At 55.0% G+C, this 21,130-nt stretch overlaps 1 protein-coding gene across 9 annotated transcripts in view; it reads right to left on the bottom strand.

Annotated features, from left to right (window-relative positions):
• TRIM9 (tripartite motif containing 9) overlaps window positions 1–20,486 on the bottom strand; it is a 63,248-nt gene extending 42,762 nt beyond the window's left edge. For 3 of the 9 annotated variants that reach the window (XM_063399705.1, XM_063399713.1, XM_063399712.1), the window contains exon 1: window positions 19,550–20,486. In XM_063399705.1, the coding sequence (XP_063255775.1) occupies window positions 19,550–20,365 (816 nt within the window). In that variant the 5' untranslated portion in view covers window positions 20,366–20,486. The remainder of the gene's footprint in view (window positions 1–19,549) is intronic. The other 6 variants (XM_063399704.1, XM_063399707.1, XM_063399711.1 and 3 more) reach the window with 2 other exon arrangements.
• Window positions 20,487–21,130: the final 644 nt, after the last annotated feature.

Raw genomic sequence — 21,130 nt, 5'->3', positions numbered from 1 at the left:
ACCTGGATAAACCCTGGCATTCAGAGCCCAGCACAGCCTGTGTGCTCTGCATTCCCACCTGGATAAACCCTGGCATTCAGAGCCCAGCACAGCCTGTGTGCTCTGCATTCCCACCTGGATAAACCCTGGCATTCAGAGCCCAGCACAGCCTGTGTGCTCTGCATTCCCACCTGGATAAACCCTGGCATTCAGAGCCCAGCACAGCCTGTGTGCTCTGCATTCCCAGAGGAACACCAGCCCCATCTCACCCCAGGGCACCTCCAGAGGAAACTGCCCCTGCTCCAGGATCATCTCTGCTCCCACAGAGCCACAGCTGCACTGCAGGAGGGCTGGGCTGCTCCCAACACCTTGACCAACAGGGTTGTATTTCATTTGTATTCTGACTCTGGCAGGGTTTTCTATTTGTTTGCTACTACATTTTTATTTTAATATTCCTATTAAAGAACTGTCATTCCTATTCCCGTATCTTTGCCTCAAAGTCCCTTAATTTCAAAATTACAATAATTCAGAGGGAGGGGCTTTACATTTTCCATTCCAAGGGCAGCTCCAGCTTTCCCTGGCAGACACATGTCTTTCCAAACCAAGTCCTGCTGCATTTGAAGGACACAAACCACTGCTGCAGCTTTTCACTCAAAAAATCTGGAGGACGTTCCTGTAAGGGATGAGGGAAGTCCCAGCAGCAAACACTGTCTCCTTAGACACAGTTCTTCTCCATGGTGGATGGAAAAAACATGGAAGCAAAGACTTGGGTTATGATCTCACAGGTCATGATCTGTGTCCTGTACAGAATAAAGGTGCTGTGGATAGAACAAGGCCATGAAGTTTTCAGGGGATGGGCACGCCCAGATTTTGGGGTAGAATTAGCACAGGAATACAGAGATATGGTCACCACTGCATGTGAGCACCAAGCATCTTCCCCTCCCTCTCCACCCAGGCACTGCCCAACACCAGGGATGTGCACACTGCAGATCTGGTGCTTTCTGCCTCAGAATTCCGCTCCATCTGCCTCCAATCCCATTAGTGCCTCCCCACTCCAGCGCTTACTCACACTTCAGCTCTCCCATCCCATTACTGCATTAAGTCTTTAAATCTGATTACATTGTTTGGAGTTAAAATTAAACCTGATTAACTGCATAAACAATGATTTTTTTCCCCAGTCCTGGCCCTGACCCAGGGCTGAGGGCCCTGTGGGGCGATTCCTGCTCCTGCAGGGAGTGTATTGACCACCCTTTTGTCTTGTCCTACAGCCTTTAATTACCATCTGGCTGCTGGAGCCAGGCTCAGGCATGAACAGCCTTGACAGCTCGCCAGCATCTTGACTTTGCTCTGACATTTAATTGCCTAGAAATGCAAATTGTATTGGATTCTCCAGTTCTGAGCAGGCACTGAGGCAGTAAGGGAAAGGAACACATCCCATGGCTCTGAGTGGTGACCATGGAGGTTGGGAGAGCTGGGGTGTCCAGGCTGGAGAAGGCTCTGGGAGAGCTCAGAGCCCCTGCCAGGGCTAAAGGGAGAGGGATTTGAGACAAGGGCTGGAGGGACAGGATGGAGGAATGGATTTAAGCTAGAAGAGGGAAGTTTTAGAACGGATATTAAGGAGAAATTCTTCCCTGTGAGGGTGGGCAGGCCCTGGCACAGGTGCCCAGAGCAGCTGTGGCTGCCCCTGGATCCCTGGCAGTGCCCAAGGCCGGGCTGGACAGGGCTTGGAGCAGCCTGGGACAGTGGAAGGTGTCCCTGCCATGGCAGGGGTGGGATGAGATGGGCTTTAAGGTCCCTTCCAACCCAAACGTTCTTAGATTCCACAATCCTATAAAGTACCACCACAGAGGGCAGCTCAGGGAAGCCCCTTCCTGCTGAGCCTGTCCCTGATGTGGCACCCAGGAGGTCTGGAACCCACCCCTGCTCTGCCACAGGTGACCAGGGTGACCCTGGGCACCTCTCCCAGTGCCAGTTCTGGGGCAGTGGGGTGGACACTCCGTCTCAGGAGCCCCCACCTGCTTCCCACCAAGGCACAAGTCCACCTTCCAGGCAGCAGGAGCAGGTCCTGGTGTCCTGGCTGTCACCAGGCAGGTCCCACAGCCACAGCAGCCCCGTGCAGGATGTCCCTGCCCATCCCAACCACGATCCCAGCCCGGCCCCTGAGCAGCAGCTCCTCATTTCACAGCCCTCTGCCTCTTTGGCTGCTGCCCAGAACTGGGATTTGACACAATTTCCTCATGGATTTAGCTCCGGGGAGGTTTGCAGAGGCGCAGATGGGAGATGGCATCTCCTTCCCCTTGGCTGTGGACACACAGAACTTCCCTTGGTCAGGAGGGAGCACAAATATCCTCCAGCACCCCCACAAAGGGGCTTTGCACTCATCTCCTGATGAATCCTCAGCGCTGCAGCCTCCAAGGATGGGCTGCTGTACCCAAAAACTTGTCTGCCTTTCCCGAGGGAAGGGCCCAAACAAAAGGTCTCTCCTCTCCCACTCAGATCTTACTTTGGACACATCCAAAGTCCTACAAAAGTACAAAATGTGGATTTCTCTGTGTGTTCCTTTGGGCTGCTTCTCTTAACCACGTGCCACTGTGAAAAGCAGCCTGGGGTGTGAAGTGAAACAGCACCAGCATGGAAGGGAGGGAGCAGATGACTTTTAAGGTCACTTCTAACCCAAACCATTCCATGGATTTATAATTACAGCCTGCATTTGGTCATTTCCATCCTTGGCTCCAATCTGACTCCAATCAGCCTCGGGCCATCTTTCCCATTCCTGATGGGACACTGGCTGATCCCTGTTGAAGGAGATGATGTCTGGGGTCATTAGCACTCATTCACTGCTATTCAATTTGCCCATATTCCAAAATTCCCAATCCCAAAGTGGGAAAAGGGAGAATTTAACCACATTTCCACTGCTAGGACTGAAGTGCCAAACTTGTGGCTGCACCCATGGAAACACAAAGCCTCCACCAGCCTGCCTGAGGCTTGAAGACCCCCCAATCCCCTCTCCAGCCTCCTCTCCTCCTCCCAGTGCACGCCCAGCTTGCTGCTTTTCCCTGAGGTCTCATTTTGCAGCTGCTCTCCACCACGGTTTGCAGTCACCCCATCCCTGGGTGCCCCACAGCACCACCACCCTCCAGCTGAGGCTGGCATGAATTTTCCCAACACTCAGGGCAGCTCACAGCACCTTTTTGGGGTGGTTTTCGTGCTCTCCTTTGAGCCCTTCCATCGACTTGGCCAAACAAATCCCTGCACGCCACCACCATCAGGAAAATCCATCTCCACTGACCTGACCTCCAAGTACACAGCAGGCCCCTCCCTCTGTCTGACACGTTTTTAGGAGGATGTGGGCTCCCCTAAAATCCTCCTTGGTGTCTCACTCAGCATTGCTCCCGGCCGGTGCTTTAAAGCTGGTGAGCACCTGATGAGCACAAAAGTGACACAGTGAAACCTCCTGAGATGTTCTGTGTAACCAGCACGCCCAGAGCCATCAGCAAAACCCATCTCAGGGACCTGAGCACTCCCAGCAGCTTCCCTGAGCTCCCCCTCACCTCTCCAGGAAACAGCAGCTCTGCCCATCAGACCTACCCACCTGCTCAGCCACTGCAATATCCCTGCTCTGCTCATCAGCGACGGGACTGCAGCTAATTAGCACTAATTTGATGCTTTCTGCTTTTAATAAGATTGCTGGACAGCAACAGGAAGGAGGAGGAAAATATGGATCACCTGGTCTTTCTGCTTCATTTCTTCCCCCTCCAACAGGATGGGAAATGCTCCCTGGAGAGCATCACTTTGGATTTGTGCTTTCAGCCAGGAGCCTCTGGAAGATTCCAGGCAGCCTGAAAGATGTGGAGCTCCCAGAAGCAGAGCTGACAGCACACAGGGAATGGCTTTCACTGCCAGAGGGCAGGGATGGGTGGGAGATTGGGAATTCCTGGCTGGGAGGGTGGGCAGGCCCTGGCACAGGGTGCCCAGAGCAGCTGTGGCTGCCCCTGGATCCCTGGCAGTGCCCATGGCTGGGCTGGACAGGGCTTGGAGCAGCCTGGATAGTTAAAGAGGTCCCTGCCCATGGCAGGGTGGGACTGGATGGGATTTGAGGTCCCTTCCAACCCAAATCACTCTGGAAAACTCCTTCAGTTACTGCAGCTGCTTCTGGGCAGAAGGCTGCACCTGAGCTCTCAGAGGTCCCTCCTAATCTCAAGTTTTTTATGACCAATGCTGTGTGACTTAAAAAAAAAATACAAAAAAAGAGCTTTTGTCCACCAGGATCATCTTTTCCAGAGCAGAGCTGCTCCCACATTGTCACCCTCTGTGGTTTCATGGTGGGGACAAAGCAGAGCAGGGCCACTGCCAGACCCCGTGGGCTTCACACGGCCCTGCAAGAGACCAAAGGGAAGGCCCAAGGACCAGGATTTCACATTTCCTTCAAGGCAGAGCTTCAGAAATCCTTCCCATCACCATGGAGACCGGAGCACTGGGAATGCAGCACTCAGCACAGCCGGATTGGGTGGATGCTGCCAGGAAAGCACACCTGGGAGGCTCAGAGCTCACCTCACACACAGGAAAGCACAGGAAAAACGCAGGAACTCAGCTTTTCTTCCCTGTTAACTCCTTCCAGGGCTCTGGATGCAAGCCTCCCGGGTTGGAAAGGGCTAGATTTGGGATTAATCCCAAAATGTGACAGCAACCAGACTGCATTTGGTGCTGCAGATCCCAAAAAAAGCCAGTCTGGATTACAGAGACTCCAAACCATGGAGAGAGCTGGATTTACAGAGATGGGAAAGCATCTCATTCCCAGACTGGGAAATAAACACAATTCCTGCCTGAGACAGGGAGCAGAGTGGGCACAGCAGGAATTTCACAGGGCCCTTTTCCTCCTCTGGAAGTGGCCACCAGGAAAACAAACCCAAGCTCTCTCTGGAAATCCTCCTCCCTCGAGCTCAAATGTTTGGAAGTGGCCTCTTGGGAGCCCACACTAAGATTCCCAAGGAAAAAAAACCCCAGAGAGAGGCACTGAGTGATAAAAACATTGGAGGCAGCAGGAGACTGGGAATGGTGTAGGGAAAGGAGGAGGAGAGGCAGGGAAACCACTGCCCTCCATGATTATGAGAAGGTTGTAGATCCATTAATAAAAAAGGAAGAAGAATAAATCAATAACCCTTGGAAGAGCTGAGATAATGACTGCCTTTAAAAAAATTAATCTTTCATAAGAAGGGACGGCTGGCTAATTAGGAAGTAATGAAGAACTTGTCAGTGTTTCTACAAAGAAGGAGGAGTGAGGGGTTCTGTGCCCACAACTGGAGGGAATGTGAGGCACTGGAGCACAGCAATACATCCTGGTGGCACCAGGGAAGCCAGTGATGGACTCTGAATCACTCAGGATTATTTATGGAGAAGTGAAGAATCCAGGAAATACCAGGGGATGGGAGCTGGGGGATAATTCACATTTATTTCAGTAATAGGTTTGGGTTTTTTGTTTTTAGGGGAAAGTGCTTTCAAGGAAAAAAAAAAAAAAGAAAGAAAAACCAGGCTAAGGAGAAAAGGAGCCACAGATACAGGTCTAAAACAACATGGTGCTGAGGATGCCAAGGCCACCACATGTCCCCAAGTGCCACATCCACATGGATTTTAAATCCCTCCAGGGATGGGGACTCCACCACTGCCTCGGGCAGCTGTGCCAGGGCTGGACAACCCTTTTTGGGAAAAAAATTTCTCCTAATACCCAGCCTAAACCTCTCCTGGTGCAACTTGAGGCCGTTTCCTCTTGTCCCCTCTGTGGGATGTCCTCCCCACAGAGCTGGAGGCAGACCTGGCCCAGCAGGATTAGCCCAGTGAGCTTGAGCTCATTAGCCCCGATTTTTAATTAGCTCGCAGGTGGCCAGCCTGAGTGTCCCTGCCACGACCCACTGGACTGACAACACAGAGGCACAGGACAAGCCTGGATTTGTCCCGTGGATGTCCTTTGTCCTGTCTGTCCCCCCCTTGTGCCTTCTCCTCCAGGCTGGGAGCACTGGCACTGCCAGGAGGCTCTGCTGGCTCCTCACAGGAGTCAAGGACACAGGGCCTGCACACAAATGCACAGAGAACCAGGGCTTTCAATAGAACCCTAAATTGTGAAGTTTGGGCTTTTTCCAGTGGCTTTTTCTTTTTTTTTCCTTGGCTTTCCCAAGGCAAGCCTGAGTCACAGGAGTGCCAGGGCCTGCTCCCTTCCCTTGAAGGCTTTGCTTTATTTAAATACGTTTCCATTTAAACTTAGAACCCGCTCTGAATACAGAAAGGAAGAGGAGCTCACTAAGCAAAGCCTGCCCAGGCCTGCCCTTCCCATCTTTCTCTCAAGCCCAGGGCAGGGGCTCCCAGCAAAGCAACAAAAGCATTCCCTGCACATGGAGCAGCACCAGGAGCCGACAGCTCCGTGGGCATCCCCAATGTGCAAAGCCACCAAGGAGGGACCTGGGTGCCCTAAAAATGCCTTGGACACTTCCAGGGACAGCCACAGCTTCTCTGGGCACCCTGTGCCAGAGCCTCACCACCCTCCCAGCCAGAAATTCCTTCCCAATATCCCATCTAAATTGCCTTTTTTCCAGTTTGAAGCCATTCCCTGTGTCCTGTCCCTCCAGCCCTTGTCCCCAGTCCCTCTGCAGCTCTCCTGGAGCCCCTACAGGCCCTGGAAGGAGCTCTGAGGTTTCTCTGAAGCCTTCTCCTCTCCAGGGGAATATTCCCAGCTCTCCCAGCCTGGCTCCAGAGCAGAGGGGCTCCAGCCCTTGGATTATCCCTATATCCCATCTAGGGCCAGGAATGTCTCATGTATCCAATTCCAGACCATAATATCAGCCACTCACAAAACAGGCATCAAAAATAATCATCCCTAAACCAGCCCTGCCTCAGAATAAACCACCAGGACCACCTGCCTGTAAAACATTCCCCCTCAGGAAGAGGTTGGTTGGTGCATTTATGCACATGCAAAGTGGTGAAGGCAGCGAGCTGTTACATAAAGCGTTACATAAATCACCTACCAACCACACAGAAACGCTCAGAGTCAAACCCCACCAGGCTCCTGCTGAAGGAATCAATCACTTGGAGGTAGCACAGATATTCCTGACATCCAGGAGAAATGGAGGAGGCAGAATCAGGCCTTAAATCCACGCTGGACACACATTTGTGACATTACTTGCACTCAGAGATCTCCTGGCTCCTTCAAACTGTATCTGCAAATCAACTTGGAGCCCCTCAAACCATGCAAACTGTTTAAATCAAATGGCTGCAATAAAATAAATACTGATTTCATTAACGTTTTGCCAAGGTTAAAAGCTTCTCCCAGAGATGGAGATGAGGCACAAACCTCTGCTCAGGATCCCTGTGAAGCACATTTAGGACCAGGTCATGTTTTATGGTGGAGTTTGAATCAAGCTCAGCCCCCCTGAACTCCACATGCAGCTCTCACCAGCTGGTGGTGTTGGCCCCACTTTCCTGTATTTAATTTAATTTAATTCAGGTGTAGTTTGAGGCATGTACAAGGAAAGTGGATTTTTCCTGGGCTCAGGAGCCCTGCTGGGCTGTGACCTCCTCAGGAAGGGCTGCATAAACACAAACCCCACTGTAGGTTTTAGGTTACACTTATTTTCTTGTTTGCAACACATTCCCTGAGAGGGAGCTGAGCCATGACCTACCTGACGTTAACTCTGAATAAATCAGAGAATCACGGAATGGTTTGGATTGGAAGGGGCCTTGAAGGTCATCTCCTGCCACCCCCTGCCATGGCAGGGACACCTTCCACTGTCCCAGGCTGCTCCAAGCCCTGCCCAGCCTGGCCTTGGACACTTCCAGGGATCCAGGGGCAGCCACAGCTTCTCTGTTCCAGTGCCTCACCACCCTCCCAATAAATAATTTCCTCCTTAAATCCAGGTTGAATCAATCCTCTTTCAGTTTAAAACCCTCACCCTGGGCCCTGTTCCCCAGTCTGTCCCTCCCTCCCTGGCCACTGTCGGGTTTGTGAAGCCCCAGGCTCTGGGAGCTGATTCTGAGTGTGTAATTCCCCATTCCCAGCTCTGCTGAAGCCAAATAAATCCCTGGCATATGGCAGGAAGGGCTTTGATCCCACCACACACAGCCCGCTGCAGTCGTGACATAAATTATTCCTTGACTTCCCTCTGGATGCATCACAAGATGAACCGAGGTGCCAAATGCTGAGTGCACAAGGTCCCCGGGAGACAATCTGTGCTAATTGCCACAAATGACCTTGTGCAGCATCACCCTCCTGTCACTGCCTCTGCCAAGCTGCAAGGCCATCCCAGGGATTCCAAGAGCCCCATAAACGCATCCCAATTTCCCCTCCCAGCTGAAGAAACATCCCTCAACAGCAGGAGGTGTTCCCCCAGCTCAGAGCTCATGTTTGAGGCCACCTTCCACTAGACCAGCTTGCTCCAACCCCTGTTCAACACAGTTTGGAAGAAACTGAACAAAATATCTTTGCCCCTGAAGCCTCTCCGGGTGCTGGAGCCCTGCGAGGTGGGGATGGAGAATGCTGAGAGTGGTTGGATCCCACTTCCTTGCCCTTTTCTCTCTCCCACCTTTCCACCCTGCAGCAGGTTCCCTCAGGCTTCCCACCATGAGGAGACATCCCAGAGAATCCCAGAACCACGGAGGCTGGAAAAGATCTTCCAGCCCATCCAGTCCCAGCTGTGCTCCATCCCCACCCTGTCCCCAGCCCAGTGCCACCTCCAGAAATTCCTTGGACGCCTCCAGGGATGGGCACTCCAAACCTCCCTGGGCACTTCCAAGGCCTGAGCTCCCTTTCCATGGGGAAATTCCTGCTGCTGTCAAACCTGAGCCTCCCCTGGCACAACCAGAAGCTGTTTCCCCTTGTCCTGTCCCTGTCCCTGGCAGCAGAGCCTGACCCCCCCAGCTGTCCCCTCCTGTCAGGAGCTGTGCAGAGCCACAAGGTCCCCCTGATCCTCCTTCTCTCCTCTGGCACCTCCCCACCATTCCCAGCTCATCCAGGAATCACATCCCAGGCCAGCCAGCCACATCTGGCACGATCAAATAGCACAGCATGGCAACAGGCAGTGGTCAGCTGGCAACCTGGCAGAGACGTGGGCAGAGCACCTGCCAGCCAGGAATGGGGAACAGATCCTCCCTGGAGCAGCCTGGGGCCTGTCCTTCCCCGTGTGACAGCCTGGCACCACGGCAGGAGATCAGTGCAGAGCCCAAGCCACAGATGGACGCAGGGCTGGCTCATCTGGCCACAGCTCCAGGAGCACAGCACTGCCCACCCCAGCAAGTGACCTCCCTGCCCCAGCCTGGGCTGCCATCTGTCCCCAGCAGGGCAGGGGGAGGGTGCAGCATCCACTGCCACAGGACAACATTTAAAATGTTAAAAAAGAAAATTTAAAAAATCCTATATTCATAAATTTTAACTGCTGTGCTCCGGGGGAGGTGAGAAATCATCTCAGAGGTGAGAAACTGTGTCTAAGCTCTCGCTCTGATTCACCAAGGTGTGGGCTGCTGGCGGCACAGACCTCAGCAAATGCCCTCTGAGGCTCTCATTTCCTGGGAACAAAATGTCAGCAGGGAAGAGGTGTTGGTGCAGGACGGATCCAGCACAGACTCAGCCACGCCTGGGCTGTGTGGGCTCCGTGTGACAGCGTGACAGGAGCCACCAGGGCTGCTCCTCTGGGGGAGCAGCAATGGCACAGGACACAGGAGCTGGCTGGGGAGCAGGAATGGCACAAGGAGCTGGCTGGGGAGCAGGAATGGCACAAGGAGCTGGCTGGGGAGCAGGAATGGCACAAGGAGCTGGCTGAGGAGCAGGAATGGCACAAGGAGCTGGCTGAGGAGCAGGAATGGCACAGGACACAGGAGCTGGCTGGGGAGCAGGAATGGCACAAGGAGCTGGCTGAGGAGCAGGAATGGCACAGGACACAGGAGCTGGCTGGGGAGCAGGAATGGCACAGGACACAGGAGCTGGCTGGGGAGCAGGAATGGCACAGGACACAGGAGCTGGCTGGGGAGCAGGAATGGCACAGGACACAGGGAGCTGGCTGGGGAGCAGGAATGGCACAGGACACAGGGAGCTGGCTGGGGAGCAGGAATGGCACAGGACACAGGAGCTGGCTGGGGAGCAGGAATGGCACAGGACACAGGGAGCTGGCTGGGGAGCAGGAATGGCACAGGACACAGGAGCTGGCTGGGGAGCAGGAATGGCACAAGGAGCTGGCTGGGGAGCAGGAATGGCACAGGACACGGGGAGCAGGCTGAATTACAAAGGAGCACCAAGGAATCAACATGGGGACAATCAGAGGCGATGTCACTGCTCCCCCAGACAGCAGGGCTGAGGCTTTAGCGTGTTTGCCACGGGAGGTGAAGCTTGTTTTACACTTCTGCCCTGTACCCTGCCCAAGAATGAGTGCTGTGTTCCCAGGGAATGGTGGCATCTGTCACGGAGCCCAGGGACACCAGCAGCCCTCAGTTAACCTCGTTAATCCAGCGCCACTTGCACACCCAGGGCTCTCCCCAATTTATCATCTCAGACGTCCCAATGTGAGAAAGCATTTAAGTCATGCCCTCAAATCTCTGTGACTTCCATCTGAGCCTGAGCAAGGATGGAAGTGCTCTCCCAGGGAGGGAGGGAGGCTGAGGCTCCCATTGTGTCCTTGATGGGATTTCACCCAGCCCTTGTGTTTGGAAATTCCCAGTTCATCTCCATGTGCTCCATTATGAATTCCCATCATGACTGCTGCTGGGCTGGAGGAAGGGCACTGGTGTAAACACACATTTCCTGGGAGAGGACAGACAGGGGGGTTGTGCAATTATTTGCCCAGGAGGACGAAGCAAATCCTTGGCAGGGAGAACTGATCTCCAGCCCACCCTTCCCTTTCCAGCATCCTCAGGGAAATGCTGCCACAATTCCTTCCCCTGCCAGCACCTTCCCACTCCTGCCCTGCTCCAGCCTGAAGGGAACAGAGGCTCTGCCCCAAAGCAGAGCCTGTGTCTCAAAATCAATAAATGTGCCTCGTTAGGAACAATCCATTTCAAAGCTTGACACAACCCCCCTTCTCCAAGCTTTACGTCCCCTGACAGAGAGACCACAGCGTAGAACCAGAGAAACCTGCTTGGAATGGGGGATCAAACCAGAGCCCTGAGTTTGCCTCTGCAGACAGAAAGGTCCTTCCCAAGCAGGAATCCCACAGGCACAGCAGAGCCCCAAGGTCAGAGACCCTGGGAATCACAGAATCCCAGCACGGTTGGGGTTGAAAGGGACCTTGAATCCCATCTTGTTCCACCTCCTGCCATGGGCAAGGACATATTCCCCTAGACCAGGCTGCTCCAAGCCCCGTCCAACCTGGCCTGGAACACTTCCAGGGAAAGGCAGCAGGGAGAAGAAAAATGGTGAAGTTAACAGAAGCAGTGAATTAATACATCTTGACTCGAGGGGCACTGGTTATCTGGGAAAACAGAGGGATTTCAGCAGGGAAAACCCCAAGGGCTGCAGGTGGGAAGCAGTTGCACAGCCCAGGCTGTCAGGAGTGATGCTGTGGCTGCACTGTGCACCCTCCAGCTGAAGGCAAGGCCATAACCCATCACTGATTCACACACCCCAATCCTGCCACAGGGAACAGCAACAAGCAGGGAACTGACCACGAGAGGCCAAGAAAACACAGGATTTAGTGCAAGGGTTCAAAGGACAAAAACAAAAATAAAAAAAGCGCAATCACCGGTTGAAAGATGCTCCACATTTTCAGGGTATAAATGATTTTATTTCCCGGGTATTTCGGCTTTACACCAAGCAGGAAGCAGCAGCCCCAGGCTGGGATCTCCACAGGAGATCTCCTGGGGTTTCCAGGAGGCACTGGAAGGCACAGCCGTGATCTTCCACTCCAGTGGCTCCGTGCTGCTGCATCTGCTCCGTAGGGCAGAGCTCCCTCCATCCCGCTCCCCCCGGGAATGGCAACTGCTGCTCCAGCCCCTGCACTCCAGGCAACATCCCTGCATGCCTTATTAACATCCAATTCCCAGCTTTTTTTTTTTTTTTTTTTGATTTTCTTTTTTTAAACCCATCAACTCCTATAAGGTTAGTAGAGGGGAAAGGGTAATTAATGCTGATGGGAAATCCCTCAACTGCCAGATCCCTCCCAGGGCAATTTCTGCTGCTGCAGAACTGAGAGGGCTCCTGTTAACACCCCTCTATTTCTGTGACACGGGGAATTTAATGGCTAATTAAATACAAAAACGTGGCTCAAACCTCAGCCCATGCTGTGCCTGCGGTGTTTGAGGCTGGCATCACCCTCACAGCCACCCCTGTGCCCTCCCCTGTTGCTCAGGAAAATTTCAAACTGAACTCGGGTTTTATATTTTCTGCCCAGAAATTCTGCCCTGATCAGAGCCTCTGCTGAGCTTTTCCAGCCAGCTCCAGGTCAGGCTGTCCCCAAAGCTGCATCCCATTCTGAAGAAAAAAATCTGAGCTGGTTCAGACTGCAAACAACATTTTCCTTTCAATAGGAAAGGTGAATTCTCTGACCTGCTGCTCTCAGCTCTGGTCTCCTCCTGCATTAATCAGGGAGGTGCCACTGGAATGGGTGGGAGCTGGGCTTTGTTTCTATTTTTTCTGTCTCCCAGTTAACCCATAAATTTCCTATTTATGACCACCTGGTGGGACCCTCAGCCACCCCTCAGTGCTGGTCCCAGACCCCAAACCACCCTGCCCTTTCCAGCCACAACTGGATGGTCCGTGGGGATTTGAGAAACTCACCCTGAGAGCTTTTACTCCTTCCAGTAATTCCACACCAGTTCTGCCTCTCCTTCCAGGGCATTACCTGAGCCAGGGTCACCAGAGATTTACACCCCCAGCTCTCTCTGCCTTATGTGCTTGCTGTAAATAGAAATTTATCCAATTCATCCCAGCAGGACGAGCTGAATGAACAGGGAATGAGCTGGCTTATTTATAAGCCAATTTAACAGGTAAAATGCCTCGTCCTAAGAACAAACAAAACAAGGACCAAGGCTGTCAAAAGAGCTGCTTTGAGAGCTGTTATGTTTCAGCCAAGATTTTCTTTAATTATTCCTTCATACAGCTGGGAAGGGCAATGCAATTTGAAGGCACTCTGAACTAAATGAGTATGTGTGAATAACACGAGTTAATCAAAGGCTGCTCAAACTTCCTTCAAAGTTCAGGAAAGGGAAATATCTCCCAGTGGTGTGTGTTGGATTGCTAGAAAGTGCACAGCAGGAGTCCAAAAAGGAATTTGTGGTCATATGGGAAGAGGTTGTGGCAAGAGGAGAAAACAGGGAGTGCTTGGATGGGAGATTGGGAAGAAATTCTTGGCTGTGAGGAAGGTGAGGCCCTGGCACAGAGAAGCTGTGGCTGCCCCTGGATCCCTGGAAGTGTCCCAGGTGAGGCTGGACGGGGCTTGGAGCAGCCTGGGACAGTGGAAGATGTCCCTGCCATGGCAGGGGTTGGAATGAGATGATCCTGAAGGTCCCTTCCAACCCAACCCAATTTGGGATTCTGTGACACCAAGCACAGTTTTCCCTTTAAAAGCCTAAATTTCTGGGTGCTGGATCACTTAGAAGAGCAGGAATGAGCAGAATAGCCCCAAAGCCCCTTGAGAACATTTTCCCGACAAAGATCCACCCTACAGCAATGTCAGCTCCTCGACAGCATCCTGTGAAACCTGCTGAATAAACAGCAAAGCCTTTGCACACTCTCAAGTCATTTATTTAACACCATGCACAGTGTTTGCTTCCTAATTCCCCTGTTTTTCCAGGCTAGGGATGTGGTGACAGGGAAATCTCTGGGTATGGACACTGCTGGAATTCCCTTGAGAGAGAGACAAGAATCAATCCCTGGGCTGATTTCCCCATCTCAGCTGGGGCGCTCCTGACCTGCACCACAGCAAGAGCAGCAAGATCCAGACAGGAGGGTCCTTCATTCATCAGGTGCCAGGAGGAGAAAAAAGGATGTGAGAGAATGGAAAAGGTTTGGTATTCTCAGAGTGCAGGAACCCTGTGGATGATGGTGGATCCCAGCAGAGCTCAGTCTGCTTCTGAGGTGCCTCAGAGCCTGAGGCAGATGGTGCAGCACAGCACTGCCCTGTCAGACCCGGGTATTTTGGGACAGAAAATCATGGAGTGGTTTAGGTTTGGAGGAACCTCAAAGCCCACCTCATTCCACCCCTGCCATGGCAGGGACACCTCCCACTGTCCCAGGCTGCTCCAAGCCCTGGCCTTGGACACTTCCAGGGATCCAGGGGCAGCCACAGCTTCTCTGTGCCAGGGCCTCACCTCCCTTCCAGGAAAGATATTTTTTCCTCATATCTCATCTAAACTTCCCACTGGAATGGAATAAAAGCTGCAGTGATTTACACTCACTCTGAGATGAGCCTGGGCCCATTTCCATCTGCAAATAACTCAGAGGTCACCTCCTGCCTCCTGGGCTCCAAGAACCCCTGGGAGAACTCGCTGCACCACATTACCTTTGATTAACAGGGGATCTGGGGTTGCTGCTTACTCCACTGAGTGAGTGCAAGGCAAAGAGCCACCTGACAGAAAGCTTTTATCCAAATAAATTAACAGGAGAAGGCGGCATCACCTCTGGATTCTGGGCAGGCACAGGCTGCTGTGAATCACAGGATCATTTAGGCTGGAAAAGACTTTTAAATCATTAAGTCCTCATGTCCCCAAGTGCCACACCCACACAGCTTTTACATCCCTCCAGGGATGGGAACTCCAGCACCCCCTGGGAAGCTTTTTCCAATGCCTAACTACCCTTTCCATGAAGAAATTTTCTCAAATATCCAACCTGAACCTCCTCTGGAGCAACCTGAGATGGTTTCCCCTTGTCCTGTCCCTGTTCCCTGGGAGCAGAGCCCGACCCCCCCGGCTGTCCCCTCCTGTCAGGAGCTGTGCAGAGCCACAAGGTCCCCCTGAGCCTCCTTTGCTCCAGGCTCAGCCCCTTTCCAGCTCCCTCAGCCTCTCCTCTTCAGATTTCTGCTCCAGATCCTGACATTTCTTTGCTTTTTGTGACTTCAAAGCCTCCCAGCCTGTTTGCCACCCCCTGGATTTGGCCACAGAGGAATGGAGGACGTGGGAAGGCATTGCTGGAGCAGTAGAGGATGGATCCTGCTGCTGCAGATGGAAAAAGGGGGCTGGGATTCAGCTTGGGATTCCCAGGCTTGGGAAACAGCAGAGGGGAACAATTAAGGATTCTCCCTGCTTCTCTTGAAACAGCAAATATTTTACTTTCTTGGTCATACAGCAACTCCCTGGATACTTCCCCAGGCGCTGGGGGCTCCAGGAATTCCCATTCCCACCAGAGCAGCACATTCCCAGTGTCCAAACCTCCCCTCCAGAGTTCCTCTGGCAGCCAGCACAGAGCCCAGGCCAAGGGAGCCAAGGAAAAATCCTCTCTGCTCATCCCTGCCTTGGCTCTGGGCACAAACGGAGGGGCCCTTGCAGTGTTTCCCACCCCTGGCTCCCCCTGATGCCCAAACCAGCTGGAACGAAGTCCCAGTGTGTGATTTTTGGTTTTTATTAGGAATCACCTGCATCCTTCATTCCATCAGTGCTGGGGCAGCAGGAGCTGAGCCCCAGGTGACACCTGTGCTAAGGAGGTGTCACCTCTGCCTGCTGGCCATCCCTGCTGACCCCACACGGCATGGGATGGAAATTCCCAGGGCTGAGCTCTGCTGCAATCTCCAGGGATTTGCAGTCCTAGGACAGTTTGTGTCTTCAGCCTGGGCAATCCCATCCCAGGCAGTTAAATCCCATGGGAGATTAAAATGGAGAGCACTGTTTACTTTCCATAAAGCTGAGATTTGTTTCTGCTTCTCTCCAGGAGGACCTGGACACTCTGCCTGCCCTCCTCAAGGAGAGAGTGTCCCAGCTCAGAGTCCTGCTTTAAACCCTGGAATCATTTAAGTTGGAAAAGCCCTTTCAGACCACTGAGTCCAACCCTTCCCCAGCTCTGCCAAGGCCACCACCAATCCCTGATGTCCCCAAGTGCCACCTCCACAGGGCTTTTAAACCCCTCCAGGGACGGGGACTCCACCTCACTCCTCACAGGACTTGTGCTCCAGAGCCTTCACCAGCTCTGCTGCCCTTCCTTGGATGCAGAGAGCAGAAGGAACGTGGATGAGAGTGGAGAGAAGAGGCAAAGCCCCAGCCCAGAGCAGAGGGAGGCTTCCTCCTGCACTGCCCAAAACCAGCAGAAGCTTTTCACCGTGGGACCCCGACCTCTTCAGCTTCTTCCCAGGGCATGGCAAATCCAGGCTCACCTTTGCTGCAGTTGGGATATGGATGGCAAAGACAAAAGCAGCCTCTGGCAGGCATGTCCCACCCCCAGGGAGGTGTCCAGCCATGAGGTGACAAATGCCAGGGACTCAAGAGCAGGGTCAGGTGCAAGAATGATGGGTAAGAACTCAGTACTTGAGGGTCAGGCAGGAATAACTGCTTTGCATCGCTGTCTCTCCATTTCCCAACCCAGAACACTTTCATACCTGCTTAAAAATCTTAGAATCCACAAACTTCTGTGAGATCTTTTTAACCTGTGCCAGCAACAGCAAAATGATTTTAAGACCGAGTTTGATCAGCTGGCTGGGATTTCAGGGCTGTGGGCGACAGCAGAGATCCCTGGGGATCCCTCCCAGCCCGTTTGCATTTGTCCACACGGATCCATCCATCCATCCATGTATCCCCCTATCCATAAGAACACATCCCCAAGCTGCTGAGCCTGCACTCTCCACACACTTCCAGCAGAAAACGAGAGGGGCTCGGATGTGTGAGGAATAAATGATTCAGCTCCATCTTGTGCTCCTGCTCCTGGCATGCCAAGCAGCATCCCAGCCTGTCAGGATAAAAACCCAGACAGCTGCAATATCTGTGCAAAACTGGGACAATTCAGATTAAAAACTCATTTCCCTCTACTTTCTCTGAATATTTACCCCGCTCCCAACAACTGAAAGGGAAGACAGGGAGAGAGAGGATTTGCCACAGTCTGTGTCCAGCTTGGAAATCCCAGCCCCTGAATGACAATTGATTGTGCCTCAGCAGCGATTATTTTCAACCATCACCCCGGAGAACCTCAGGGAGGACAGGGAAAAGTGGGGCAGCCCTCGAAGAGGGCTGGGAAAAGCCCTTTGGGTTTGGTTCCAAGGGGAGCTGCACTTCCCAGGGATTGATTGCCCTGGGCCTGGCAATCACCTACTGAGGCGTGAAGGCTGCTGCTCTCAGGAACAGCAGCTCATCCAGGCACCCCGGGCTCAGCACAGGCTGTGGGGACAACCAAAGCCTCCCCGGGTCAGGAGGGAAGAGCATCCCAAAGAATATTCACACCACGAGGTGCTGGAATGGTGCAAGAGAATTCAGGGGCTGGCTGATGGGTGTAAATTAAAAGTGGGTTGATTTGGATGGGAGATTGGGAAGGAATTCCTGGCTGGGAGGGTGGTGAGAGGCTGGCACAGGGTGCCCAGAGAAGCTGTGGCTGCCCCTGATCTCTGGAAGTGTCCAAGGCCAGGCTGGATGGGGCTTGGAGCAGCCTGGGACAGTGGGAGGTGTCCCTGCAAATGGCAGGAGGTGGAACTGGAAGGGATTGAAGGCTCCTTCCAACCCAAACCATTCCATGATTCCCTCCTGTGAGCTGTAGGTATCATCACACTGCTCATCACAGAGAAAAGATCCAGCAAAAAGGGACTGTCAGCCTTCCAGCAAATCTGCCCACTGCCAAGGGCCTGTGCTCTCAAAAAATGACACCACCAGACACTTTTGCAAGAGGATCACAACCCCAAGTACACAGGTGGTTTGGTTCCCAATGCCCAGTCCCAACCAGGATCAAGCCTGGAAATCGTGGGTATTGATTTTATATTTAATCTTTTTTTAAATTTTTTTTAAATTATTTTTATTTTTTTGGCAACAAAAATCAAGGTAAATAGGCTTTTCCCTTGATTTTGCTGGATGGCCTCTCAAGGAGCAATCTGAGCTCTGGCTTTGAAATCACTCCTTCAATTATTCCTTAACACCACATTTAACTCCACAGGTTCTTCCCCTCCCTAAAAAGCAAACTAACACCAAGTAATACCAGTGAACCCCTGCAGGAACACAGCTCTCTCCAGGCAGGTGAAACTTCACTGTCCAATTTCCAAAACTCTGAGAGCAACTGCATGAAAATCATCCCCTGAAATAATGCTACAGCTCCTCATCTGTCAGCTGCATCAGTGAGACAGCGCGTGGCTAAAGCGCTCCCCTGGGAAAAGGGATTGGAAGGAAAAGCTGAAGTTTATCCTATTCCAACCCCACTGCCATGGGCAGACACCTCCCACTAGCCCAGGCTGCTCCAAGCCCTTCCCAGCCTGGCCTGAGCAGTAAAGGCATTCCTCCCTCAGGTTCAGGTGGAATTCCCTGTGTTCCAAACGCTGCCTGTTGCTCCTCACCACAAGAGCCTGGCTCCATCCTCTGCCCCCCGTGCTCCCGTGGGCAGGTCCCTGTGCCATCCTGGGCATCCCGCAGCACTGGATGTTCCTGCGGGCTGCCAGCAGCTCTGGGATCAGGGACTGCACCCCGGGGATGGGGACAAGGGCACCAAACCGCTCTGGCACATCTCTGCCAGAACTCTGGAAATCCAGAGAGGAGCTGCTCCTGCTCCCAGCTGGAGGGGGGCAGGAAAAGCCCCTTCCAGCAGCAACAGGCACCACCAAATCCTTCTCCCCACAGCATAACGTGGTCACCCCCCTTTTTGGGGCATGGTGACAAGTGACAGCGTGTCCCTGCATGCACCACTGAGCCAGTTCGGGGTGCATAGCTGCAGCCCAGAGAAATGCGTTCTGCACGGGCCACACAACCTGCCCGAGCATCCCGAGACATTCCTGGAAAGCAATCCAGCCCAGGCCCTTCCCCTGCGGGGTCACAGCCTCCCCCAGCTCCTTGTCACAGGCACCCGATTTCCCGGAGCAGGGGCCGATTATGCCGATGTTCATCCAGGGACACATGCCCATCCCCTTGTGCCCTGTCCGCCCGCCTCCCAGTCACTTCTGCCCCAGTTCTTTCGGTCACTGCTGCGAGGAGCGAGGCAGGGAGAGAGGGAGGGGGGTTGAGGGATGGATGGAGCTGATGCTGGCCACATCCCTGCCTCCAGCACGGACGCGTGCGGCAGCGAGTACGCTGGGGAGCAGCTGATCAGCATGCAGGGACAGCTCCTGGCTGCCCGCTGCCACCCCCTCCCTCCTCCTCCTCCTCCTCCTCCTCCTCCCGGTGACTCCGTGTGCGGCTGCAGGTGGCTCCCCACGGCTCCCCGCTCCCACGGCGGATCTCACGCTCCCTCCTCTCCCCAAACCATCGCTCCCTGTTGCTTTCCCAGATCCGCGGCGCAATGTCCCCGATCCACCCCCGGGCCCTGCCAGCTCCCTCGCTGGGACCTCGGCTTGCGGGGTCCGGCTGGCAGGGCTGGATTTGGGGACCCACGGGGAGCATCATCTCCTCTCAGACAACACGGAATGGGAGAGGATGGCTGCTCCCACCCTGCCCGCTGGGGACCACGGAACGCGTGGGGACAAGGCTGGGGCTGGCGGCAGAAACCGGGGCTCACCTTGTGGAGCTTCCACATGGCTCCCAGCGCCTTGACCTCGTGGCTGGAGTGCTTGCCCTCCTCCAGGCACTGGTAGCACACGGGGCTCTTGCACTGCACGCAGTACATGCTGTGGTTCTCCAGCTCGTGGTCGGTGCAGGTGGAGATCTTGCGGGGGCTCAGGCGGCGGCTGACGCGGCCCTGCGCCGGCGGCACCAGGCGGTGCTTGGCCAGCGGTCCCCGCGGCGGGTGGCACCGCAGGCGGCACGGGTCGCAGTAGAACACGTCGCACTGCTCGCACATCACGGCCGCCTCCTTGGGCGCCTTCTCGCAGAGCTGGCACCGCAGGGCCGCCGCCCTGCCCTGCTGGTAGCGGTCGATGACGCCCTCGAGCAGGCGGTTGCGGGGGAAGCCGCGCAGCCCGCGCTCGTCCAGCACCAGGCTGCGGTGGCACTGCGGGCAGGTCAGGCACGCGTTGCGCGGCGGCGGCGGCGGCGCCAGCGCGGCCGGGGGCGGCGGCGCGGCCGGCGGGAACACGCGAACCCCGTTCGGGGACTTCTGGCACGGCGTGGTGGGAGCGCTGGCGAAGCCCCCGTAGGAGCCGTAGCCGCTGTCCGCCTCGCTGTACAGGCTCATCTTGTCCAGGTCCAGGTAGTCATAGTCGGAGACGGCCGAGCCCGAGGCGCGGCGGCTCTGCGGAGACTCTGAGTCCGGCGTCTGCACCAGGATGTTGCGGGCGCACGCCTGGCACAGGTTGTGCGAGCAGGGCAGGATGATGGGCTCCCGGTAAAAGGAGCCGCACACCGGGCATTTCAGCTCCTCTTCCATCTCTTCCATAAGGGAGGGAAGGAGGGCGGCGGCGCGGCTCCGGCGGCCGCGGCAGGAGCCCGAGGAGCGACCCGCACCGCACCGCGCCTCGGCGCCGACTGCCGCCCGCCCGCCGCCCGCCGCCGCGCGCGCCGCCGGGCCCCGCCCCCCACCCCACCATTGGCCCTCCCGCCGGCGCGGGGGTGCGCTGCGCGCTGCGATTGGCTGAGCCGCCTGTCAGTCATCCCGCCCGCCCGGCGGCGCCGCTGCGGGAGCCGCGCTCGGGGCTGCGGCGGCGCTGCGGGGTCGGCGCGGGGAGAGCGCCGGGAGAGCGCGGGGAGAGCGCCTGTCCCTGCCCTGTCCCTGCCCTGTCCCGGCCCTGCCCCGGTTCTGCACCCTGCTCTGCCCCCTGTTCTTCCCTTCCCCGGCTCCCGGGACGCGGCACCGCAGCCCCGCGCTTCCCGCCCGCCGTGCCCGCAGCATCCCCTCCCCGGGATCCAGGGCGCTCCTGCGGTTTCCCCTCTGGCCGCACAAGGTGACTCTGGCAGTGCAAGGGATCTGCTGACGGATGCGGCCGTGAGGGCGTAGTTGTAGTCATTAGTTTGGCCGCACGTGTGCGATAAAGGCATCCCGATGATGCTGCGGCTCTCCGGGGATGGCAGCGGAGCGGTGCCGGGGAGGGGATGCCCGGCGTGGGGAGCGGACGCGGTCCCTGAGCCTGGGACGCCCCCGTGGGGACACGCTCCGCCACTGGAGAGCGGGGACAGCGGCCCCGAGGGGCTCCCGTGGCTTTGC

This window comes from Prinia subflava, chromosome 5 (genome assembly GCF_021018805.1).
Source record: "Prinia subflava isolate CZ2003 ecotype Zambia chromosome 5, Cam_Psub_1.2, whole genome shotgun sequence".
Taxonomy (NCBI): Eukaryota; Metazoa; Chordata; class Aves; order Passeriformes; family Cisticolidae; genus Prinia; species Prinia subflava.
This window is presented reverse-complemented; position numbering and strand designations above follow the sequence as displayed.